Source organism: Pelophylax lessonae, assembly GCF_965119305.1.
Source record: "Pelophylax lessonae genome assembly, chromosome: 7".
NCBI lineage: Eukaryota > Metazoa > Chordata > Amphibia > Anura > Ranidae > Pelophylax > Pelophylax lessonae.
The window spans coordinates 171910167-171927834 of NC_138774.1; the positions used below are offsets into that span (position 1 = coordinate 171910167).

General features: G+C 42.4%; 1 protein-coding gene across 1 annotated transcript in view; it reads left to right on the forward strand.

The window, feature by feature from the left end:
* The window catches only part of LOC309560749 (ubiquitin carboxyl-terminal hydrolase 12-like), a 106596-nt gene extending 89184 nt beyond the window's left edge, over nt 1-17412 (forward strand). The window contains exons 6-9 of the mRNA XM_082264397.1: nt 4562-4645; nt 5262-5459; nt 15849-15927; nt 16328-17412. Coding sequence (XP_082120523.1) covers nt 4562-4645; nt 5262-5459; nt 15849-15927; nt 16328-16429 — 463 coding nt within the window. The 3' untranslated portion in view covers nt 16430-17412. The remainder of the gene's footprint in view (nt 1-4561; nt 4646-5261; nt 5460-15848; nt 15928-16327) is intronic.
* The last annotated feature ends 256 nt before the right edge of the window (nt 17413-17668 follow it).

Consider the following 17668-nt stretch of genomic DNA (forward strand, 5'->3'; position numbering starts at 1 on the left):
TGAATTATTTTGAGGGGACAGCAAATTTACACTGTTTGTACACTCACTACTTTACATTGTTGCAAAGTGTCATTAATTCAGTGTTGTCACATGAAAAGATAGAATAAAATATTTACAAAAATGAGGGGTGTGAGATACTGTATATATTGTGTCTGTTTAAATCCAGGAAATGAACAGTCAGCAGCTTCAGCTGCCCACAGTTAAAATGGCTGCAGCCAGACTTGGTGGAGGGAGTAAATATAAAATAATATGCATAAGTGATTGGAGGAAAGCTTCATAATGTCAAAGATGTTTTTATTACAAATTATGTGAGCAGACTACAGTTCCCCTTTAAGAACACTGTACACCTAAAAGAGAATGAACTTTTTTTTTTAATTATTATAAAGAGCAAAGATGAAATGTTGCATTGTGCCAATCAGCAGGTGATTCAAGTTAATCCTGTGGTTTTGAAGAAGTTATATAGTGTGACAGTGTTTTTTATGGGGCCTCGCTATTTTTTTTACCAAGGGTATTTTGTATGTTTGTGGATACAATTTGGGACATGTTTGATACTATTTTCAATTGAATAAAGTTTATTATTTTGTATATTTACATTGTATTCAAAGTCTGTTCTCAAGGCCTTTTTTGCACATCTCTCTAGTGGCATTTACTCTTTTCTCAGTTAATAAGCTCATAGTTGCGTCCATTTATTTATTTTTAAATTGATCGAAATAAACAATTCAAATATATGTATTTTTGAACAGCATTTTTTTACACCTGCCTAAAATCTTTGCACAGTATTGTATATTTAATAGACATGTGCAGAACGAAAACATTTGTTTAGTTTTGATTTATTATTCAAATAATTTTGTTTAGTTTAATTCGTTTTCTGAATGCGTTTTAATTTTGTTTATGCTTTTTTCCAATTGGATTTGAATTTTTCAAATCAAATTTGAATTGGCATTCAGATTTAAGTTCATCCTATTAGAATTTCTGAAGATGGTTATTCTTTCTAATTTCTCGTATTGATTTTTTTCTATTCTATTTTATTTTTTTTTCTCTTATTTTCTAGTCTATTCAAAAGTCGAATTTCAAAAGAGGATTATATTCTTTCTAATTTGTTCTATTGAATTTATTCCAAATTTAAATTTTCGGAAGAGGGTTATATTCTTTTTTAATTTCTTCTATTGTTTTTTCCATTCTACTCTTTTCTATTCATTTTTTTTTTTTTTTTTTTCGAAAATCAAATACTATATTCTTTTTAATTCTATTCTAATATTTTTCTAATCTATTCTGTTTAAATTTATTTCACTAACATTTTGGAAGATGGGTATATTCTTTCTATTATATTCTAAACTTTTCTATTGTTTTTCTATTCTTTTTTTTTATTCTATTTTATGTTGTAATCTATTCTATTTGAATTCAAATTCTCTCTATTTGAAATTTGAATCACGTAAGACAGTTATATTCTAATTTATTCTATTCTTTAATTTTTCTATTCTCTTCTATTCTGTTCTTCTGTTTTTGATTCTAATCTATTCTACTCTAATTCGCACTCTAGTTGAAATTCTAATTTCGGAAGATGGTTCTATTCTTCCATTTTTCTATTCTAGTCTATTCTATTGTGATTTTCAACATTTTACTTCCCGTGCCCAGGAAATATAAATCAAAACGAATAAATCCCACAGCGGCAAACCGCCCATGTAAATGTTTAATACAAGGTGCACCTACAACACAGGTTTGACAGAGCTTAATGGGTTTTCTAAAGCGAATGCAAAGCTGAAGTTGTTTACTGCCCCTTTTGATTGAAACGCCAAATGACCTGTCTGGAGGGAGAAAGGGGAATGATTCTCTGACTTTTTTGTGTTTTTTTGTAAATTCGAACTTGATATATTGAGCTCTGTAAACAATTGATCCTTTAAGTAAAACTGTTAAAGAATTACTCTGGAGCTTCACCTCATGGCTGAAAATACAAAAAAAGAGCACCTACACACCAGCGGGAGCCTTGGTCACACCTTGTGGGGATGGGGGTTGAGTGCGTCCCAGAACAAGACAGTGCGCATTTATGCGGTGGCTGGGTGTTATGGCCTACATGTCCACCACGGAATATACACTATATTACCAAAAGTATTGGGACACCTGCCTTTACGCACACATGAACTTTAATGGCATCCCAGTCTTAGGGCATAGGGTCCAAATCATTTGGTGGAGGGGGTATTTTGGTGTGGGCTTGGCCCCTTACTTAGTTCCAGTGAAAGGAACAAGTGTTTTTTTGACAATTTCTTGCTCCCAAGCTTTCCAACATGACTGCACACCAGTGCACAAAGCAATGGTCCATAAAGACATGGATGAGCGAGTTTGGGGTGGAGGAACTTGACTGGCCTGCACAGAGTCCTAGCTTAAACCCCATAGAACACCTTTGGGATGAATTAGAGTGGAGACTGCGAGCCAGACCTTCTCGTCCACATCAGTGCCTAACTTCACAAATGCGCTTCTGGAAGAATGGTCAAACATTGCCATAGACAGTCTCCTAAACCTTGTGGACAGTCTTCCCAGAAGAGTTGAAGCTGTTATAGCTGCAAAGGGTGGGCCAACTCAATATTGAACCCTCCAGACTAATGCTGGCCATACGCTATACGAAAAATCAGCAAAAATTCGGTCATTTGGACAGTTCTTTCATTTTTCGGCCAGTTAATGGGCACTAATCAGTAATCGGTTCTGACGTTTTTTTAACAAAAAACGAAGGACAAGTTTGGAAATTTTCTGCAGAATGAACGATAAATTGAAAGGTTAATGTGTTTCTCGTCCAAACTCTTTGCACTAGGTTAATGTGAAAAAACATAAAAAACTGATTAATTTATGTCCATTGAACGATTTATCAGCCATTACATAATGGCACGATCGTTTGCTCTCACGGCCGAGTGTTCGTTTTTCGAAAATTAGTTAGAACAATTTTTGTATAGTGTATGTCATGCATAAGACTCTGATGCCGTTAGGCCCCTTTCACACAGTCTGGTCTGTCAGGCGGACTCCATTTATCTCAGCGGGGGATCGATCCGCCGATTCCCCGCTGAGCAGGCAGAGGGCAGTGTGCGGAGACAGAGCTGTCAGGTCCCCATTCTTCTCTATAGGGGAATCTTATGAGAACGGACCGTCTGTCCGTTTTCATCCAATTTGATCCGCCAGACGGATGGAAAATAGGGTTTCCATCCGTCCGGTTTTGACGGATTGGATGGCAGTGGACATGTCTCCGCTGACGTCCGATGGCCCTTAGAGATGCATGGGGCGTCCGTTCAGATATAGTGCATGTGTATGCCATCGTAGGTAATCATTAATATTTGTATATAAAAATATATTTCTCTTTCGTTCATTGGCTGACACAGCTCCTCCTCTTCATGACTATATGGATTATACTGCCTCCTACAGGAGAAGGACACTAGGCAAACAAAAACTTGACTACCCCTTTGAGGCAGACCCAGGGGGTATACTCCCACTCTCTGCTATGGGTATTTTTTTCTGCCTAGTCTGGAGTAAAGACCTAGTTCCTTGCTTTGATCTCTGATCCTGACAATTCTTTCCTTTTTTTCCTCCTTTTTTTATTTTGATCCTGTAAGACCTACAACAAGTGCCGGACTGGGCGACAAACTGGATAATCTAGATCCTTAAGGTCCCCCCAGTCCGACCAACGAGCGCGTGCAGACCGCAGCTGTGCAATAGGTTGGCCGCAACATTGCCCCACTGGACGGGGGCTGGCCTGCAAGTTAAACGTCTTGCAAGGGCGAATACGAACTGTCTTCGGCCTGAGTCAGTGTTTCCTCTGGGCTGACAGCACCCACATTACGATTGAGCTGTGGTCTGTCCAGAGCGGTGCCCTCCCTGTTCCTGGTGTGGTAAGTAGCTGTCCCCCCTCTCCCTGGAGGGTTTTGGGGTGGATGTGAGCTGCTCCCTGGGAAGGTCGGACCCCCGGGCTCCCCTCCCTCCCAGTCAATACCCCCCCCTTTCTCTGTGGTCTAATGCAGGCCTTCACCCCCCCCATCTGGCCACTCCTGGGGTGGACATACCTATTTAGGTTGGCCTGGGTGTTGCACTGGGGGTGGGGAGCGTGCCACCAGCAACTAAACGATCGTTCCTCAGGGGGTACCTGGTGGGAGCACCTACCGGGGCCCCCCTGCTGTTGGGCTTGTTTTTTGCGCTGCTGGGTTCGCTCCCGGGAGCTGATCACAAGATCAGCTCCTGATCTTGTGACCATTGTGACAGCCAATCGCAGTGGTCAGGTGATTATGCAGTCATTGAGTGTAGGAAGCAACATACGATTTTTAATTAAAGGGATTTGTTGCAAGGCTTGATAGACAAAAAGTCATGATACTTCTTTATTAAAAATATATATATATATGTGTGTGTATGTATATGTGTGTGTGTGTATATATATATATATATATATATATATATATATATATATATATAATTTTTTTTTCCTGTGTATTTGTGTATATATTTATACATGCAAGAAATCATCTTGGATCCTGTAGCTGCATTGTTGAGCTTGCATCACAGTTTTTGACCTTACTTTGTGTTTCTGCAGGGGATTCAGTAACACAGAAACACTATGCAGCGAATACAAGTATTACTGTGAGCAGTGTCGAAGCAAACAGGAAGGACAGAAAAGGTAAATTAGGGATAATAAATTGTGCTTGCCATAAATGTAATATATAAAGAGGAACTACAATGCTACTGTATTGCTAGCTTAATGACAGAGGGTCTAGTTTTTTTTTAAATAAGTAATTGAGTGAGGTGAGAACGTTGATACGGATGGTGGCAGCTCCCCTTTTTACAGGTCCTGAGTACCGAATACACATATAAATAAACAATTTTGTAATGATCCTCACGGTGTCCTGCTTGATGTCATACGCTTTAACTGCTACATATGCAGTACCCACAAAGATTCACGAAAGAATTGGGATATTTTAGGCACCAAACAATGCAAATAAATACAAATGCATAAAACCTTAAGCAGAACAAGGCTAATATAAAATATTTTTTGAAACTATTATTTGTTGCACCACCGATCAAACACATGCTACATCAAAACAATTTTGCAATGAAATATATTTTGACCAGTTTGTTACATGTGAGTGTTTGTTTTTTCAGTTTCCAAAGAATCTTCATCAGGGAGAGATGGGTGGTCACTAGTGCATAGGAACCCAAAAGAGCTTCTCCCAAACTGATTGCTGTTTATAAATATTTGAATGGGCCATTTACTAATGATATCCATCTTTTGGCAGGATGAGAGTAAAGAAGTTGCCTATGATATTAGCCCTGCACTTGAAAAGGTTTAAATACATGGACCAGCTGCACCGATATACCAAACTTTCCTATCGTGTGGTGTTTCCGTTGGAGCTTCGGCTTTTCAACACTTCCGGAGATGCTACCAATCCAGACCGAATGTATGACCTTGTAGCTGTCGTAGTCCACTGTGGCAGGTATGAAGTCACAAGCTTTATAATGAGTTACCCTATACAGTATCTCACAAAAGTGAGTACACCCCTCACATTTTTGTAAATATTTAATTATATCTTTTCATGTGGCAACACTGAAGAAATGACACTTTGCTACAATGTAAAGTAGTGAGTGTACAGCTTGTATAACAGTGTAAATTTGCTATCACCTTAACACAATAATGTCTAAACTGCTGGCAACAAAAGTGAGTACACCCCCTAAGTCAAAATGTCCAAATTGGGCCCAAAGTGTCAATATTTTGTGTGGCCACCATTATTTACCAGCACTGCCTTAACACTCTTGGGCATGGAGTTCACCAGAGGTTCACAGGTTGCCACTGGAGCACTCTTCTACTCCTCCATGACGACATCACGGAGCTGGTGGATGTTAGAGGCCTTGCGCTTCTCCACCTTCCATTTGAGGATGCCCCACAGATGCTCAATAGGGTTTATGTCTGGAGACATGCTTGGCCAGTCCATTACCTTTTCCCTCCGCAATGGTCTTCTTGGAGGTGTGTTTGGGGTCGTAATGTTGGGATACTGCCCTGTGGCCCAGTGTCCAAAGGGATGGGATCATGCTCTGCTTCAGTATGTCACAGGACATGTTGGCATTCATGGTTCCCTCAATGAACTGTAGTTCCCCAGTTCCGGCAGCACTCATGCAGCCCCAGACCATGACACTCCCACCACCATGCTTGCCTGTAGGCAAGACACACTTGTCTTTGTACTCCTCACCTGGTTGCCGCCACACACGCTTAACACCATTTGAACCAAATAAGTTTATTTTTGTCTTATCAGACCACAGGACATGGTTCCAGTAATCCATGTCCTCAGTCCTGCCCTGTTAAAACGGCTGTATGGTCTTGGCCACCATGCTGCTGCTCAGTTTCAGGGTCTTGTCAATCTTCTCATAGCCTAGGCCATCTTTATGTAGAATAACAATTATTTTTTTCAGATCCTCAGAGCTCTTTGCCATAAGGTGCCATGTTGAACTTCTAGTGACCAGTATGAGGAGAGTCAGAGCGAAAAAAACAAATTTAACACAACTGCTTCCCATTCACACCTGAGACCTTGTAACACTTAACGAGTCACATGACACTGGGAGGAGAAAGTGGCTAAATTGGGCCCAATTTGGACATTTTCACTTAGGGATGTACTCACTTTTGTTGCCAGTGATTTAGACATTATTGGCTGTGTGTTGAGTTATTTTGAGGAGACGGCAAATTTACACTGTTATACAAGCTGTACACTCACTACTTTACATTGTAGCAAAGTGTCATTTCTTCAGTGTTGTCACATGAAAAGGTATAATAAAAGATTTACAAAAATGTGAGGGGTATACTCACTTTTGTGAGATACTGTATATTGTGAAAAATAAAAGGAACCGTGAAATTAATGTGTCTACATCCTCTGTTAATTTGCACCTTTACCTATGACAAAGCAATCAGATCTTTATTCTGTAGTTATTTTGTATATATTTTGTGGTGTTATGCAAATAAAGAAAACCTATACAGAGAACATTATATGGGCTGCCTTTGCTGCCTTTACCTTTTTCTGAAAATGTTAATTGCTTAGGTATCTTTAGCCCTTAAATTCTTTTAGTAACTAACTTGAAAGAAGTGGCTTGGAAAGTATTGAAGCCCATTAATCAACATGGCATTTTAGGCAATAGGCAGCTTACTTGTCCCAGTACCGGTTTCCTTTCTTAACATTTCAGTACAGGACTCAGAATCTTTAGTCTTTACCATAAGTTGTTCGCAGCTATTTTTATTTGATTAAATGCTGGCAAAACAAAAACTGCTAGGACACCCCCTCTATAACCTCTCTAACTCACAGCTAGCCTCATTAAGTGTAACTAGCTAGTGTATTCTCCCCTCTGAGAGAAGCTTTTCTTCTTCCTAATGGAGGTTTATCTTGTAATCTTATGATTCTTCTATCGAGATCCCCTGGCAGCAACATGCAGCTCATGTGGCAGATTTAGGATCTGTTGACTCCTCAGCTGAGCCTTGGATTGAAGAAGCAGGCCTGGCTTCTAAGTTCCTGAAGGCACTAGATTCTGCTGGGGGGGCTCACCTTGGCACATAGTGCATTGGGTTGAGTAAGCCACAGGGAGCCCGGAAGGTCTAGGCCAGTCCCTGAAGACTCCGTGTTCCCATCATGGAGGGCAAAGCCAGGATGGGGTCTTTCCTACCTTTATTCCGGTCTACTTGCTAGAGATCTACTAGCAGTAAGTTCAGGTTGAAAGCCCTTTCAACATTCTCTGCCCAGGGTGCAAAGCTCTATGCCCTTGCTGAAAAAGGAGCACTTGCTGTGACTACAGACTGGTAAATTTGCAGTAGAGACTGGTGAAAATTTGTGAGAAATCTGATCAGGATGAGATGCTTTCAGCTGTAAGTTCATCCTCACTTAATGATGGCATAGCTACTCTTATTGATTCTGTATGCTATGTTTTTGTATTTGGGAAGGCCGAGTCTCTTCACCCCAAGGTCTCCATTAAGGGGGTCCCTGTAATTGACCCGGCCATCTGTTATCCCAACAAGACCCCCACAGCTCTTGTATAGGATAATTTTGCGTGCAAGGACCCAGTGGACAAGAGGTTTAGGGCTGTTTTCTCCCAACGCTGAAAACCCTCAAATGACAAGGACACCCAAGGAGAATACAGTTGGAAAATACCATGACCAAAACCCTACAAAACCATCAAGAAAGCAGCAGAAGTCATGCCGCTCAATAGAACCAGACCTGAACATTTCTAGGGGAAGAACTGCATGTTTCAGCCCTCTCCGCCATCCCAGGCATAGAAAAGGTGGCAGGGTGTCTTTCTCAGTCGCTGGCATCTGGATCCATGTGAACGGTCTCTGCATTCAGAGGTATTTTATTCCCATTGCCACAAATGGGGGAGCTGGATGTTGATTTTCTGGTGTCCAGATTCAACAAAAAACTGGACAGGGTTATTGTTCGGTCCAGGAATCAGTTCATTCTGATCTACTCCTTCCCACCTATGCCCAGATCATTCCTCATCTGCTCTGCAGGATCATAATAAGCGGTCATTCTGGTGTTTCTCTTTGCACCTAATTGGCCTAGGAGAATGTGAATGAACATACTTACTCTTGGGGGACACTCTGGTGGACCCGGGGGAGAGAGGGGGACCTGCTTGGACCAGTGCATTTTGGTTCGCTGACTTTGACAGCATAGGACAAGAGTCTGTCAGATTCGGTCATCCCTACTCTTTTTTTTTTTTCTCCCTAAGGTGGTGTCTTCAATCTACCCTAAGCAGAGCATTGTCCTTCCTTCGCTATGCCCCACTTCGAAACATCTATGGGAAGTTTGTCTCATCTGTCTTGATGCGTTATGTCCTTTTAGAGTATACCTCTTAGCGCTACTTCTTTTAGGCAACAAGATTCCCTTTTTGTTCTTCCAGAGGACTCTCGCAAGTTCCTGGCCACCTTGGGGTTAGTGACTGGGGAAGGGATATCCTTTGAGCTCCCTACGGTGGTTATACACTTGGAGGGGAGCGGATGTTTCTTCATCCGCAGGTCTGCGCCTTACGTGTCTGGGTCAGGCCGAAAATTTAGTCAGTGGCTTTGCGGCCTACTCGTGGCTGTCTGGGTACCTGACCAAGATGAGGTGCCTGACTGAGCTGACCGGCGGATGCCTCATGCGGCCAGATCGGGCCAAAAATTGAGGCCGTGGCTTGCGGCCTACTCATGGCTGACAGAGCTGGCAGTCTGTGTGACTGAGCAGGCCATCTGAGCTGCTGATCAAGCTGACGGCGGACTCGCGACCGGTTTGGGCCCCAAATTTAGGCTGCGGCTTTGCGGCCTACTCGTGGCTGACTGTCTGAGCTGCTGACCGAACTGTTGACCAGGCTGTTTTTAGCTGCTGACCAGGCTATTTAGGCTGCTGACCAGGGTGGTAGAGCAGCGGATGGGCGTCCTCAGGGGAGTGGACATATGGACTGCCTGGCACCCCCCTTGAATTGGGGGACATTGTTGTGTGGGTTACTCTGCCTGCGCGTCTGCATCATGGCGGGCCCCCTCTTCCCCTTTATAGGAGCCTATGTCCTTTATGGTGGGCGACCCTTAGGTCTAATAGGGGTCCTTTTGTGGAACTTTACCTGGCGTCTCCTTGCGGGACTGTGGTCGGTGACCTCCCCTGCTTGTTATGTTTTCAGGGTGAGCTTAGCATATAGCGACTCTACTGGGTCTGCATCCACGCACTTTGGGTGCTCTGCAGGGAGGATTTTCTTCTTTTTTTTTTTACTGCACATGTGCATGCAAGGGGCGCTGGTGGATGCACTGATTATATCGGTCCAGAAAATTTTAACATGGGGGGCCCGCAGATCCCCTAAAAGTGGCAAAGGTACTTCCTTTTCCCACCTACTGTGACAAAATTGTCGCGAGTCATTGGAGTTGTTCTAAACGCAATAATAACTATGCATGGTGTGGCTGAAAAGCTTGTCTGCGGACCAGGCTTCTAAATAGGCTCGATCAGATCTCCCCTTTATGGGGGACCGCCTATTTGGGTCTTTGTTGGATGAACTGATCAAAGGACTCACAGGTGGGAAGAGTAATCTTCTTCCTCTATCCGCTAAGTCACCGCGTAATAGATGGGGCCCTTATTTTTCAGCACGCAGGTGGCCCTTTCGTGCCTTCGGCACGCAGGAGAAAGGACCTAAGTCTGGGGGTTCCAAGAAGACGTGATCGGGTAAGCCAAGAACAGGCCCCTCCCAGATCTGCGGACAAATCTCCGTCTGCATGAAGGGACGCCCTCACCCGCCCTCTTTGTTTTCTGTCCAGAACCAGTGACCTCCTTGATTCAGGACAAAGGGGCCCTCGTGCTGCTCCGATCGGGTTACAAGACCGAATTCAGGTTCCGACCGTCTGATAGATTCTTCCCGTCCAATCTACGCCTATCTTCAGATGGGTTAAGGGATCTACGAGGGTGGTACAAGATCTGCTGTCACAAAGGTTGATTGTGCCGGTTGCCTCTCGGGAACGTTGTCAACGTTTTTTTTTTTCAAACCTGTTTACTGTTCCCAGGAAAGAAGGGAAAGTGTGTCCAATTCAAGACCTCAAGGCTCTGAATTGCTTTGTGTGGGTACAGAATCGAGTCCATTCACACGGTAGTGGCGTTCCTACACCAAGGGGACTTTTTGGCCTCTCTAGACATCGAGGACGCATTTCTGCACATCCTTATTTACGCTGGACACCAGCATTTTCTTTGCTGTAGGAGAGGAACACTATCAATTTGTGGCGTTACCCTTTGGTCTCCCCTCCACCCCCAGGATCTTCACCAACGTGTTGGGCTCCAGTATTGGCATTACTGTGACAGCGGGGGGTACCTGGATAATCTCCTCTTAAGAGCAGACTCCCACTCAGTTCTGGTGGGCGATCTGCCAATCACTGTACGGACTCTGCAAGAGTTCGGTTGGACCATCAATTTCAGAAAATCTGATCTGGTCCCAGCCTCCAAAATGGTTTATCTGGGACTGACTCTGGCCTCTGCTAGGGTGTTTCTTCCCCCTGGAAAAGCTGCAAAAGTTGCAGAGGACGATTCGGTTGCAATCTGTCCTCTTTGCGGACTTGCATGAGGGCGCTAGGCCTGATGGTGTCTACCTTCGGGGCGGTTCCGTTTGCTCAGTTCCACATGAGACCTCTGCAAAGGGGTATTCTTGTCAAGTGGAACAAGGATCCAAAATCTTTGGACAATCTGATTCGTTGAGTCAAAATGCAAGAAGTGCTCTTTTGTCGTGGCTCTGTTCCTTGGCCCTGCGTAAGGGCAAGCCCTTCCTTCCATTGTATTGGACCGTGGTATCCACGGATGCAAGCCTGTCCGGCTGGGGGGGGGGGGTCTTGGAAAGCGTTGTGTCAAGGGGACCTGGACTCTGAAAGAGTCCAGACTTGCGATCACTATTCTGGAACTCAGAGCTTTGCTTGAGTCACCTGGACAAATCGTCTGCAGGGTTCAGATTCAGTCAGACAATGCCATGGCCATGGTTTACGTAAATCATCAAGGGGGCACCAAGTGTGTCCTGGTGGCCGAGATCCTAATATGGGCTGGATATGGAAATTTTGTTCCAGCCCTCTCCGCCGTGCATATACCCGGAGTGGAGAACTGGCAGGCGGCTTGCTTGAGTCGTTAAGTGTTGGATCACGGGAAATGGTCCCTGCACTCGGAGGTGTTTCACCTGTTGTGTGTCCGGTGGGGGACACCCGATGAAGACCTGTTTGTTTCTCGGCTCAACGAGCAGGTACAGAAGTTTGTAGCCAGGTCTCGGGATCCTCTGGACAATGCCACAGACACCAAGATTCCTTGGGGTCAGTATCGGCTGATCTATTTGTTTTCTCCGCTGCGTCGCAGTACAGGGGAGAATGTACCCCGACAAAAGTATTGGTTTTTGTATATCTTTTATGCAAAATAAAGATTACATTTTCAACAAAAAAAAATTTTTCTCCGCTGAAACTTCTGTCGAGGCTTCTGCGCTGAATAGAGGTAGAAGGGATACCTGTCATTCTGGTGGCCCCAAAAGAGGAAAAGAGAGAGCACTCTTAAGTGCAGACAACCTTTAATAATAGCAAGGCATAAAGGGGAATTCCCAGGGGAATTCCTTATGTCCGTGACTCAACACAGCCCTATGACTTTGATCTCTAGTGAGTTACATTACTTAATGCCTTGCTATTATTAAAGATTGTCTGCACTTAGAGCGCTCTCTCTTTTCCTCTTTTGTTCAGTTCAGAATTCCTCCTTTCTGTGGAGAGCAGCTCGGCGCCTTGGACATTTTCCATCAGGACTTTTTCAATCATCCATTTTTGTTTTGTTTTATATTCTTTATTCCTCATTTTCCCTTTCCTCCCCCCCCCCTTTTCCCCTTCCCCCTCCCACCCTGTTTAACTGTTTTACCCTTCATGTGCTGGAGGTTTTGTTAGCGCTCCTTTATTGCTGTTTTATTCTGGTGGCCCCAGACTGGCCTCGCCGGTCTTAGTATGCAGATCTGGTAAGGTTGGTCACCAATGCTCCTTGGAGACTTCCTCCCAGCGAAGATCTGTTTGTTTTCAGTCACTGGCTTTAACGGCGTGGCTGTTTAAAATCCAGGTATTGCAGGATAGGGGTCTTTCTGACTCCGTGATTCCTACACTGTTGAAGACTAGAAAATGTACCATCCAGGAAGATTTATCATCGTACGTGGAATCCTTACATCTCATGGTGTGAATCGATTTTTTTTTTTTTTATATATAAATTTTTATTTGATTTTCCAAAAAGATTTATATACAGACAAATCAACAAAACAAACAAAAAAAGGAGATGAAAAAGGAATTACTCTTCCATTATATTCAATGACTCAATACAATCAACCATTTCTATAATTTTCCAATAATTACCATGAATCATCAATGTTATGCTTTCTTAATTTCCAAGGAGAAAAAAAAAAGGGGGGGAGGAAGGGGGGGGAGAAAGGGTGCTGGCCATAGGTGGTGGATTCCGTGCAGTCCATATTTCCAAACTCAAGTAAAAACCTTTGCAAAGAGAGGGACATGATCTGGGGTATATATAGTGGCTAAACCTCCATCCCTAATGAATATGCAAAAAGAACAATTTGTTCAGAAATTGTGGGACTTTAGATGAGGTAAGTCAATTACTGAATATCAAAGTAATGTAAAATCGCCAATTGATAAATATTTATTAAATAATTCATGGTTTAACAGTAGTATAAATTATAGATAGACATACACAACTCAAAGACCTGACATGGAGTATACAAATTCATATAAATAATTTTCAATAGTAATAAATATATTAAATAACATAACCAACATATAATTGATCTCCAAATGTTATGTCATCATTTCTTGTAAGCTCTACGCGTTTCGTGGCTCTACGTCCACTCATCGGGAGCTAATTAAAAGTATAGATCTGTAAGAGATAAGCGAAACTGTCTCACCCGCCTCAGCCCCGGGTGAGACAGTTTCGCTAGGGGTGGTCTTCCAGATTTATTGGGTCAGCACAGTAAGTAGCTGGATTCTACATTTATAAACTAGGAGCAATCTGTTATATTCCTTTATCTAAGATTATAGTATTTTAATATCAGTTTACTCTTACAGATCTATACTTTTAATTAGCTCCTGATGAGTGGATGTAGAGCCACGAAACGCGTAGAGCTTACAAGAAATGATGACATACCATTTGGAGATCGATTATATGTTGGTTATGTTATATAATATATTTATTACTATTGAAAATTATTTATATGAATTTGTATACTCCATGTCAGGTCTTTGAATTGTGTATGTCTATCTATATTTTATACTACTGTTAAACCATCTGTATTGTGTAATTAGTTATTTTCTATGTAATCGACCACTTGTTGCCAGAATTTAGGAATTTTCGAGCAATCCCACCAAATGTTGGCGTGGGAAGCAGACTTCATATAAAATAAGTGAAAAATATTGTTATTTTTGCAAAATTTACGCACTTTTTTGTTTATAGCGCATGATCAAAAAATCGCACAGGTGATCAAATACCACCAAAAGAAAGCTCTGTTTGTGGGAAAAAAAGGATGTGAAATTCCGTTTAGGTACAGCGTCGCACGGCCGCGCAATTGTCCGTTAAAGTCACGCAGTAAAAAATCGCAAAAAAACCCCTGGTCAGGAAGGGGGTAAAATCTTCCGGTGCTTAAGTGGTTAAAGGTCCCTCCTGTGACCATCGGGCAAAACCCTGGTCAATCATACCCGGGGGGAAGAACTTATGTGTAAGTAGAGGCATCAGTGGAGAATTATATAGCCAATAAATCTTTTATGTAATAAGTCCCAAACATCTAACGTAGACGTGTGAATCGATTAAGGTGCATACATGCTCCTATTCAGTGGCTAGGATATTGGCTTTCCACCAGAGAGGGGTTGAGCAGCTGTTGGCCTTGGGTACTGTTAAAGGCCAGGTGTTGGCTTTGGTGGTGTTTTTTCAACGCCCTTTAGCTACGTATTCTTTGGTTCGCACTTTTATCCAGGGAGTTCGTCATGTGGCTCCTCCGATACGGTCCCCATTACCTCTGTGGGATCTTAACATGGTACTGTCTGTTCTTCAAAAACCTCCCTTTGAAAACTTAGGGAGATTCCTCTGCTTACACTGTCACAGAAGGAAGCCTTTTTGGTGGCTATTACCTCTGCCTGCAGAGCGTCTGCTGTCCTGCTTTTCTCCTTCTCTGGTGGTCCACAGAGATTAAGTGGTACTTCGACCTAATCAGTCATTTCTTCCTAATTTGTTTCTGATTTCCATTGAATGAAGACATTGTGCTGCCTTCACTCTGCCCTAAGCCCAAGCACCCCAAGGAAATTGCCTTGCATTCTATTGCTGTGGTTCGGGCAATTAGGGTTTGCCTGACAGTTACTGAGTGTTTCAGGAAATTAGACTCTCCTTTTGTCCTCACAGGAGGACCTTGGAAAGGATTGGCTGCGTCTGCTGCGACTGTATCCAGATGTATCAGGCAGACGGTGGTACAGGCATATTCACTTAAGGGTCAGTTTCCACCTTTCCCTGTGAAGGCGCATTCTGCTAGGGCGCTGAGTGCCTCTTTGGCCTTTCGCCATCAGGTGTCAGTAATACAAGTTTGCAAGGTGGCAACTTGATCGTCTGTGCACACGTTCTCTAATTTCTACGAAGTAGATGTGTTGGCATCCTTGGATGCTTCTTTTGGCCGCAAGGTTTTGCAGGCTGCTGTTTTGGCTGAGCAATTTTTTCTCTTTGAGGGTGTATGTTGTTTCTAGGTGAGCTCCAGTTGCTCCTGGTTGAGCTCCATGTTACCTGGTTGGCTAAGTTTAGCCTTTGGGGAATTACCTTCTTTCTCTGCGTTGTTTTCCCACCCCTCATGCAAATACTGTTTGGAACGTCCCAATGGTTAGGAAGAATATGGAGCTGCGTCTGTCAATGAACTTCAGAGAAAAGGATGTTGTGGTAAACTGGATTTTTGACTTACCGTAAAATCCTTTTCTCTGAAGTTTATTGACAGACGCAGCACCCGCCCCTCTATTTCTGAGCAGGTTTTTTTACTTCTGACACTTCTTGCAACAAATAGTAGAGTGAGGGGGTGTATGCCTGCAGGGACTGCCCCATAGGCGTGGTAAAGTTTTTTTTTTCTGCCTAGTGTCCTACTCCTGTAGGGGCAGCATAACCCAATGGTTAAGAAGAATATGTAGCTGCATCTGTCAATGAACTTCAGAGAAAAGGATGTTGTGGTAAGTAAAAAATCTATTTTTTTTGCTTTTTGGCACTGGTAAAGTATGGAACTTTATAATAAATGTGTTAATATGTGTATTGTCCAGGTTCCAAACTGATTTATTTATTTTTTTTGTTTTTATCATTTTCTTTTTAAACTAAAAATAGTGGGCCAAACCGCGGACACTACATCACCATTGTAAAGAGTCATGGGTTCTGGCTGCTCTTTGATGACGACATTGTAGAGGTTGGTTTTGTTTTCCATCTTTCAAAAAAAAAAAAAAAAGAAAAGCTTGTCTGTGGCATGCTTAGTTTGTGATAACCTGAACACATTCAAGTACGAACAGCCTTTGAGTTTTACAGTGATATCTATAGGATCTTGAAGACATAGGTGTCAATTAAGAAAATGCCTACTGCCAAAGACTGCACATCTAAATGGGGCATTGATTCCATACATACGATTTTAACTGCAGTGCCTTTGCTGATGAGGCAGTCCTGGTTCTTTTCCATGCTGAATCACCCATATTTATGAGGCCTTTATTTTTGGCGAGACACTTCTTGTTTTAATGTGCCATTAAGTATAGGAACATGTTTGTCGTTATGTTTTTTTTTGCAAGCATTTTAATTTTTTTCTTCTGTCAACACAGAAAATTGATGCCCAAGCCATTGAAGAGTTCTATGGTTTAACATCAGACATTTCAAAAAATTCAGAGTCTGGATATATCCTGTTCTACCAATCTAGAGACTGATCACCATGATGGGAATCGAGAAAAGCATAGTACTTAAGAACAAGGGTAAACCATTGGACAGGGGAAGAGGGATCAAAGTCCAACAGGGACATAAAGAACAGTGTAACTGCCACCTCAGAAACTGCTTCCTAGTAATTAGAAGAACGATTTTCCTTCTAACTCCTTTGAACCTTTGGATAGCCATACAAATCAGATCTTCAGTATGTCTTCTAATCAAGTGCAGGCTTTTCACATCACCCCAAAGCGTCAGATCCTTCCAAATGTGGACTGAGAAAGGACTTGTTTGGCACTATCCTGTAATGAAGTTTTGGAAATGGCAAGCTCAGTTACTGATAATAGCGACTTATTTAGACCCATGCAATGATGATAATAGCACTTTTTAAAACCGGACAGATACAGTTTGGTGCTCAGTACATTCACAATCAGAGGTTATAAATTTTAGAAAATGCGATATATTCCAAACCTGTTATTGTTTCATATCACTTTAAACGCATCTGTTTCCGCTCTATCCTTAGTGATTCCATCCTTCCATATGTTTGCTGTAACACTCCTTGTAGTGAGTGTTGAGAGGCTGCTGTTCTGCACACTAAATAACGGGATCACTAATTATTTTCCTTATTTTTGTTATTTAATTTTTTTTTTCAATATATATTTGTAATTTAGCACCTTTTTGTGACCTAAGTCATCCTCTTAAGAAATATAATTGGACATAAACGTCAAGGCTGCAAAGATTTTTAACATTTCTTTGAACGCAAGTGAATTTATCAGGGGCAGGAAATTGTCTGAACATAATTGACTTCATGATTTTATTAAGTTGTATCGATTTATATACTTGTCTTGAAAAATCTCAATTGATGAGTAAGGTGAGATGGTCAAGATGTTTACAGGTTTTGCTGCCTTGGTCTAGTAATTATTAGGGAAGGGCCCTGACAACAGGGTTACATCATCAAAACCTATAAATAAAGCAATCAACTTGTCGATCATGATGTAGGGTTTAAATGTGAACATGTTGAATGTATCTTCTTACCCTTCTTATTTACCAAAGATATAAAAAGGTGCCTGGGCAATACTTACACTAGTCACAGTTTAGCCCCCGTTCACATGCAAGCGACGCTACTTCGGACCTCGGAGGTCGCGGTGCGAGCAGCGCGCCGCGACCTCGGAGCGGCCGCCACGGACTTCATAACATTAAAGTCTATGGCGGTCGCCTCCTGGTCGCCCCAAAGAAGCTCCGGACCC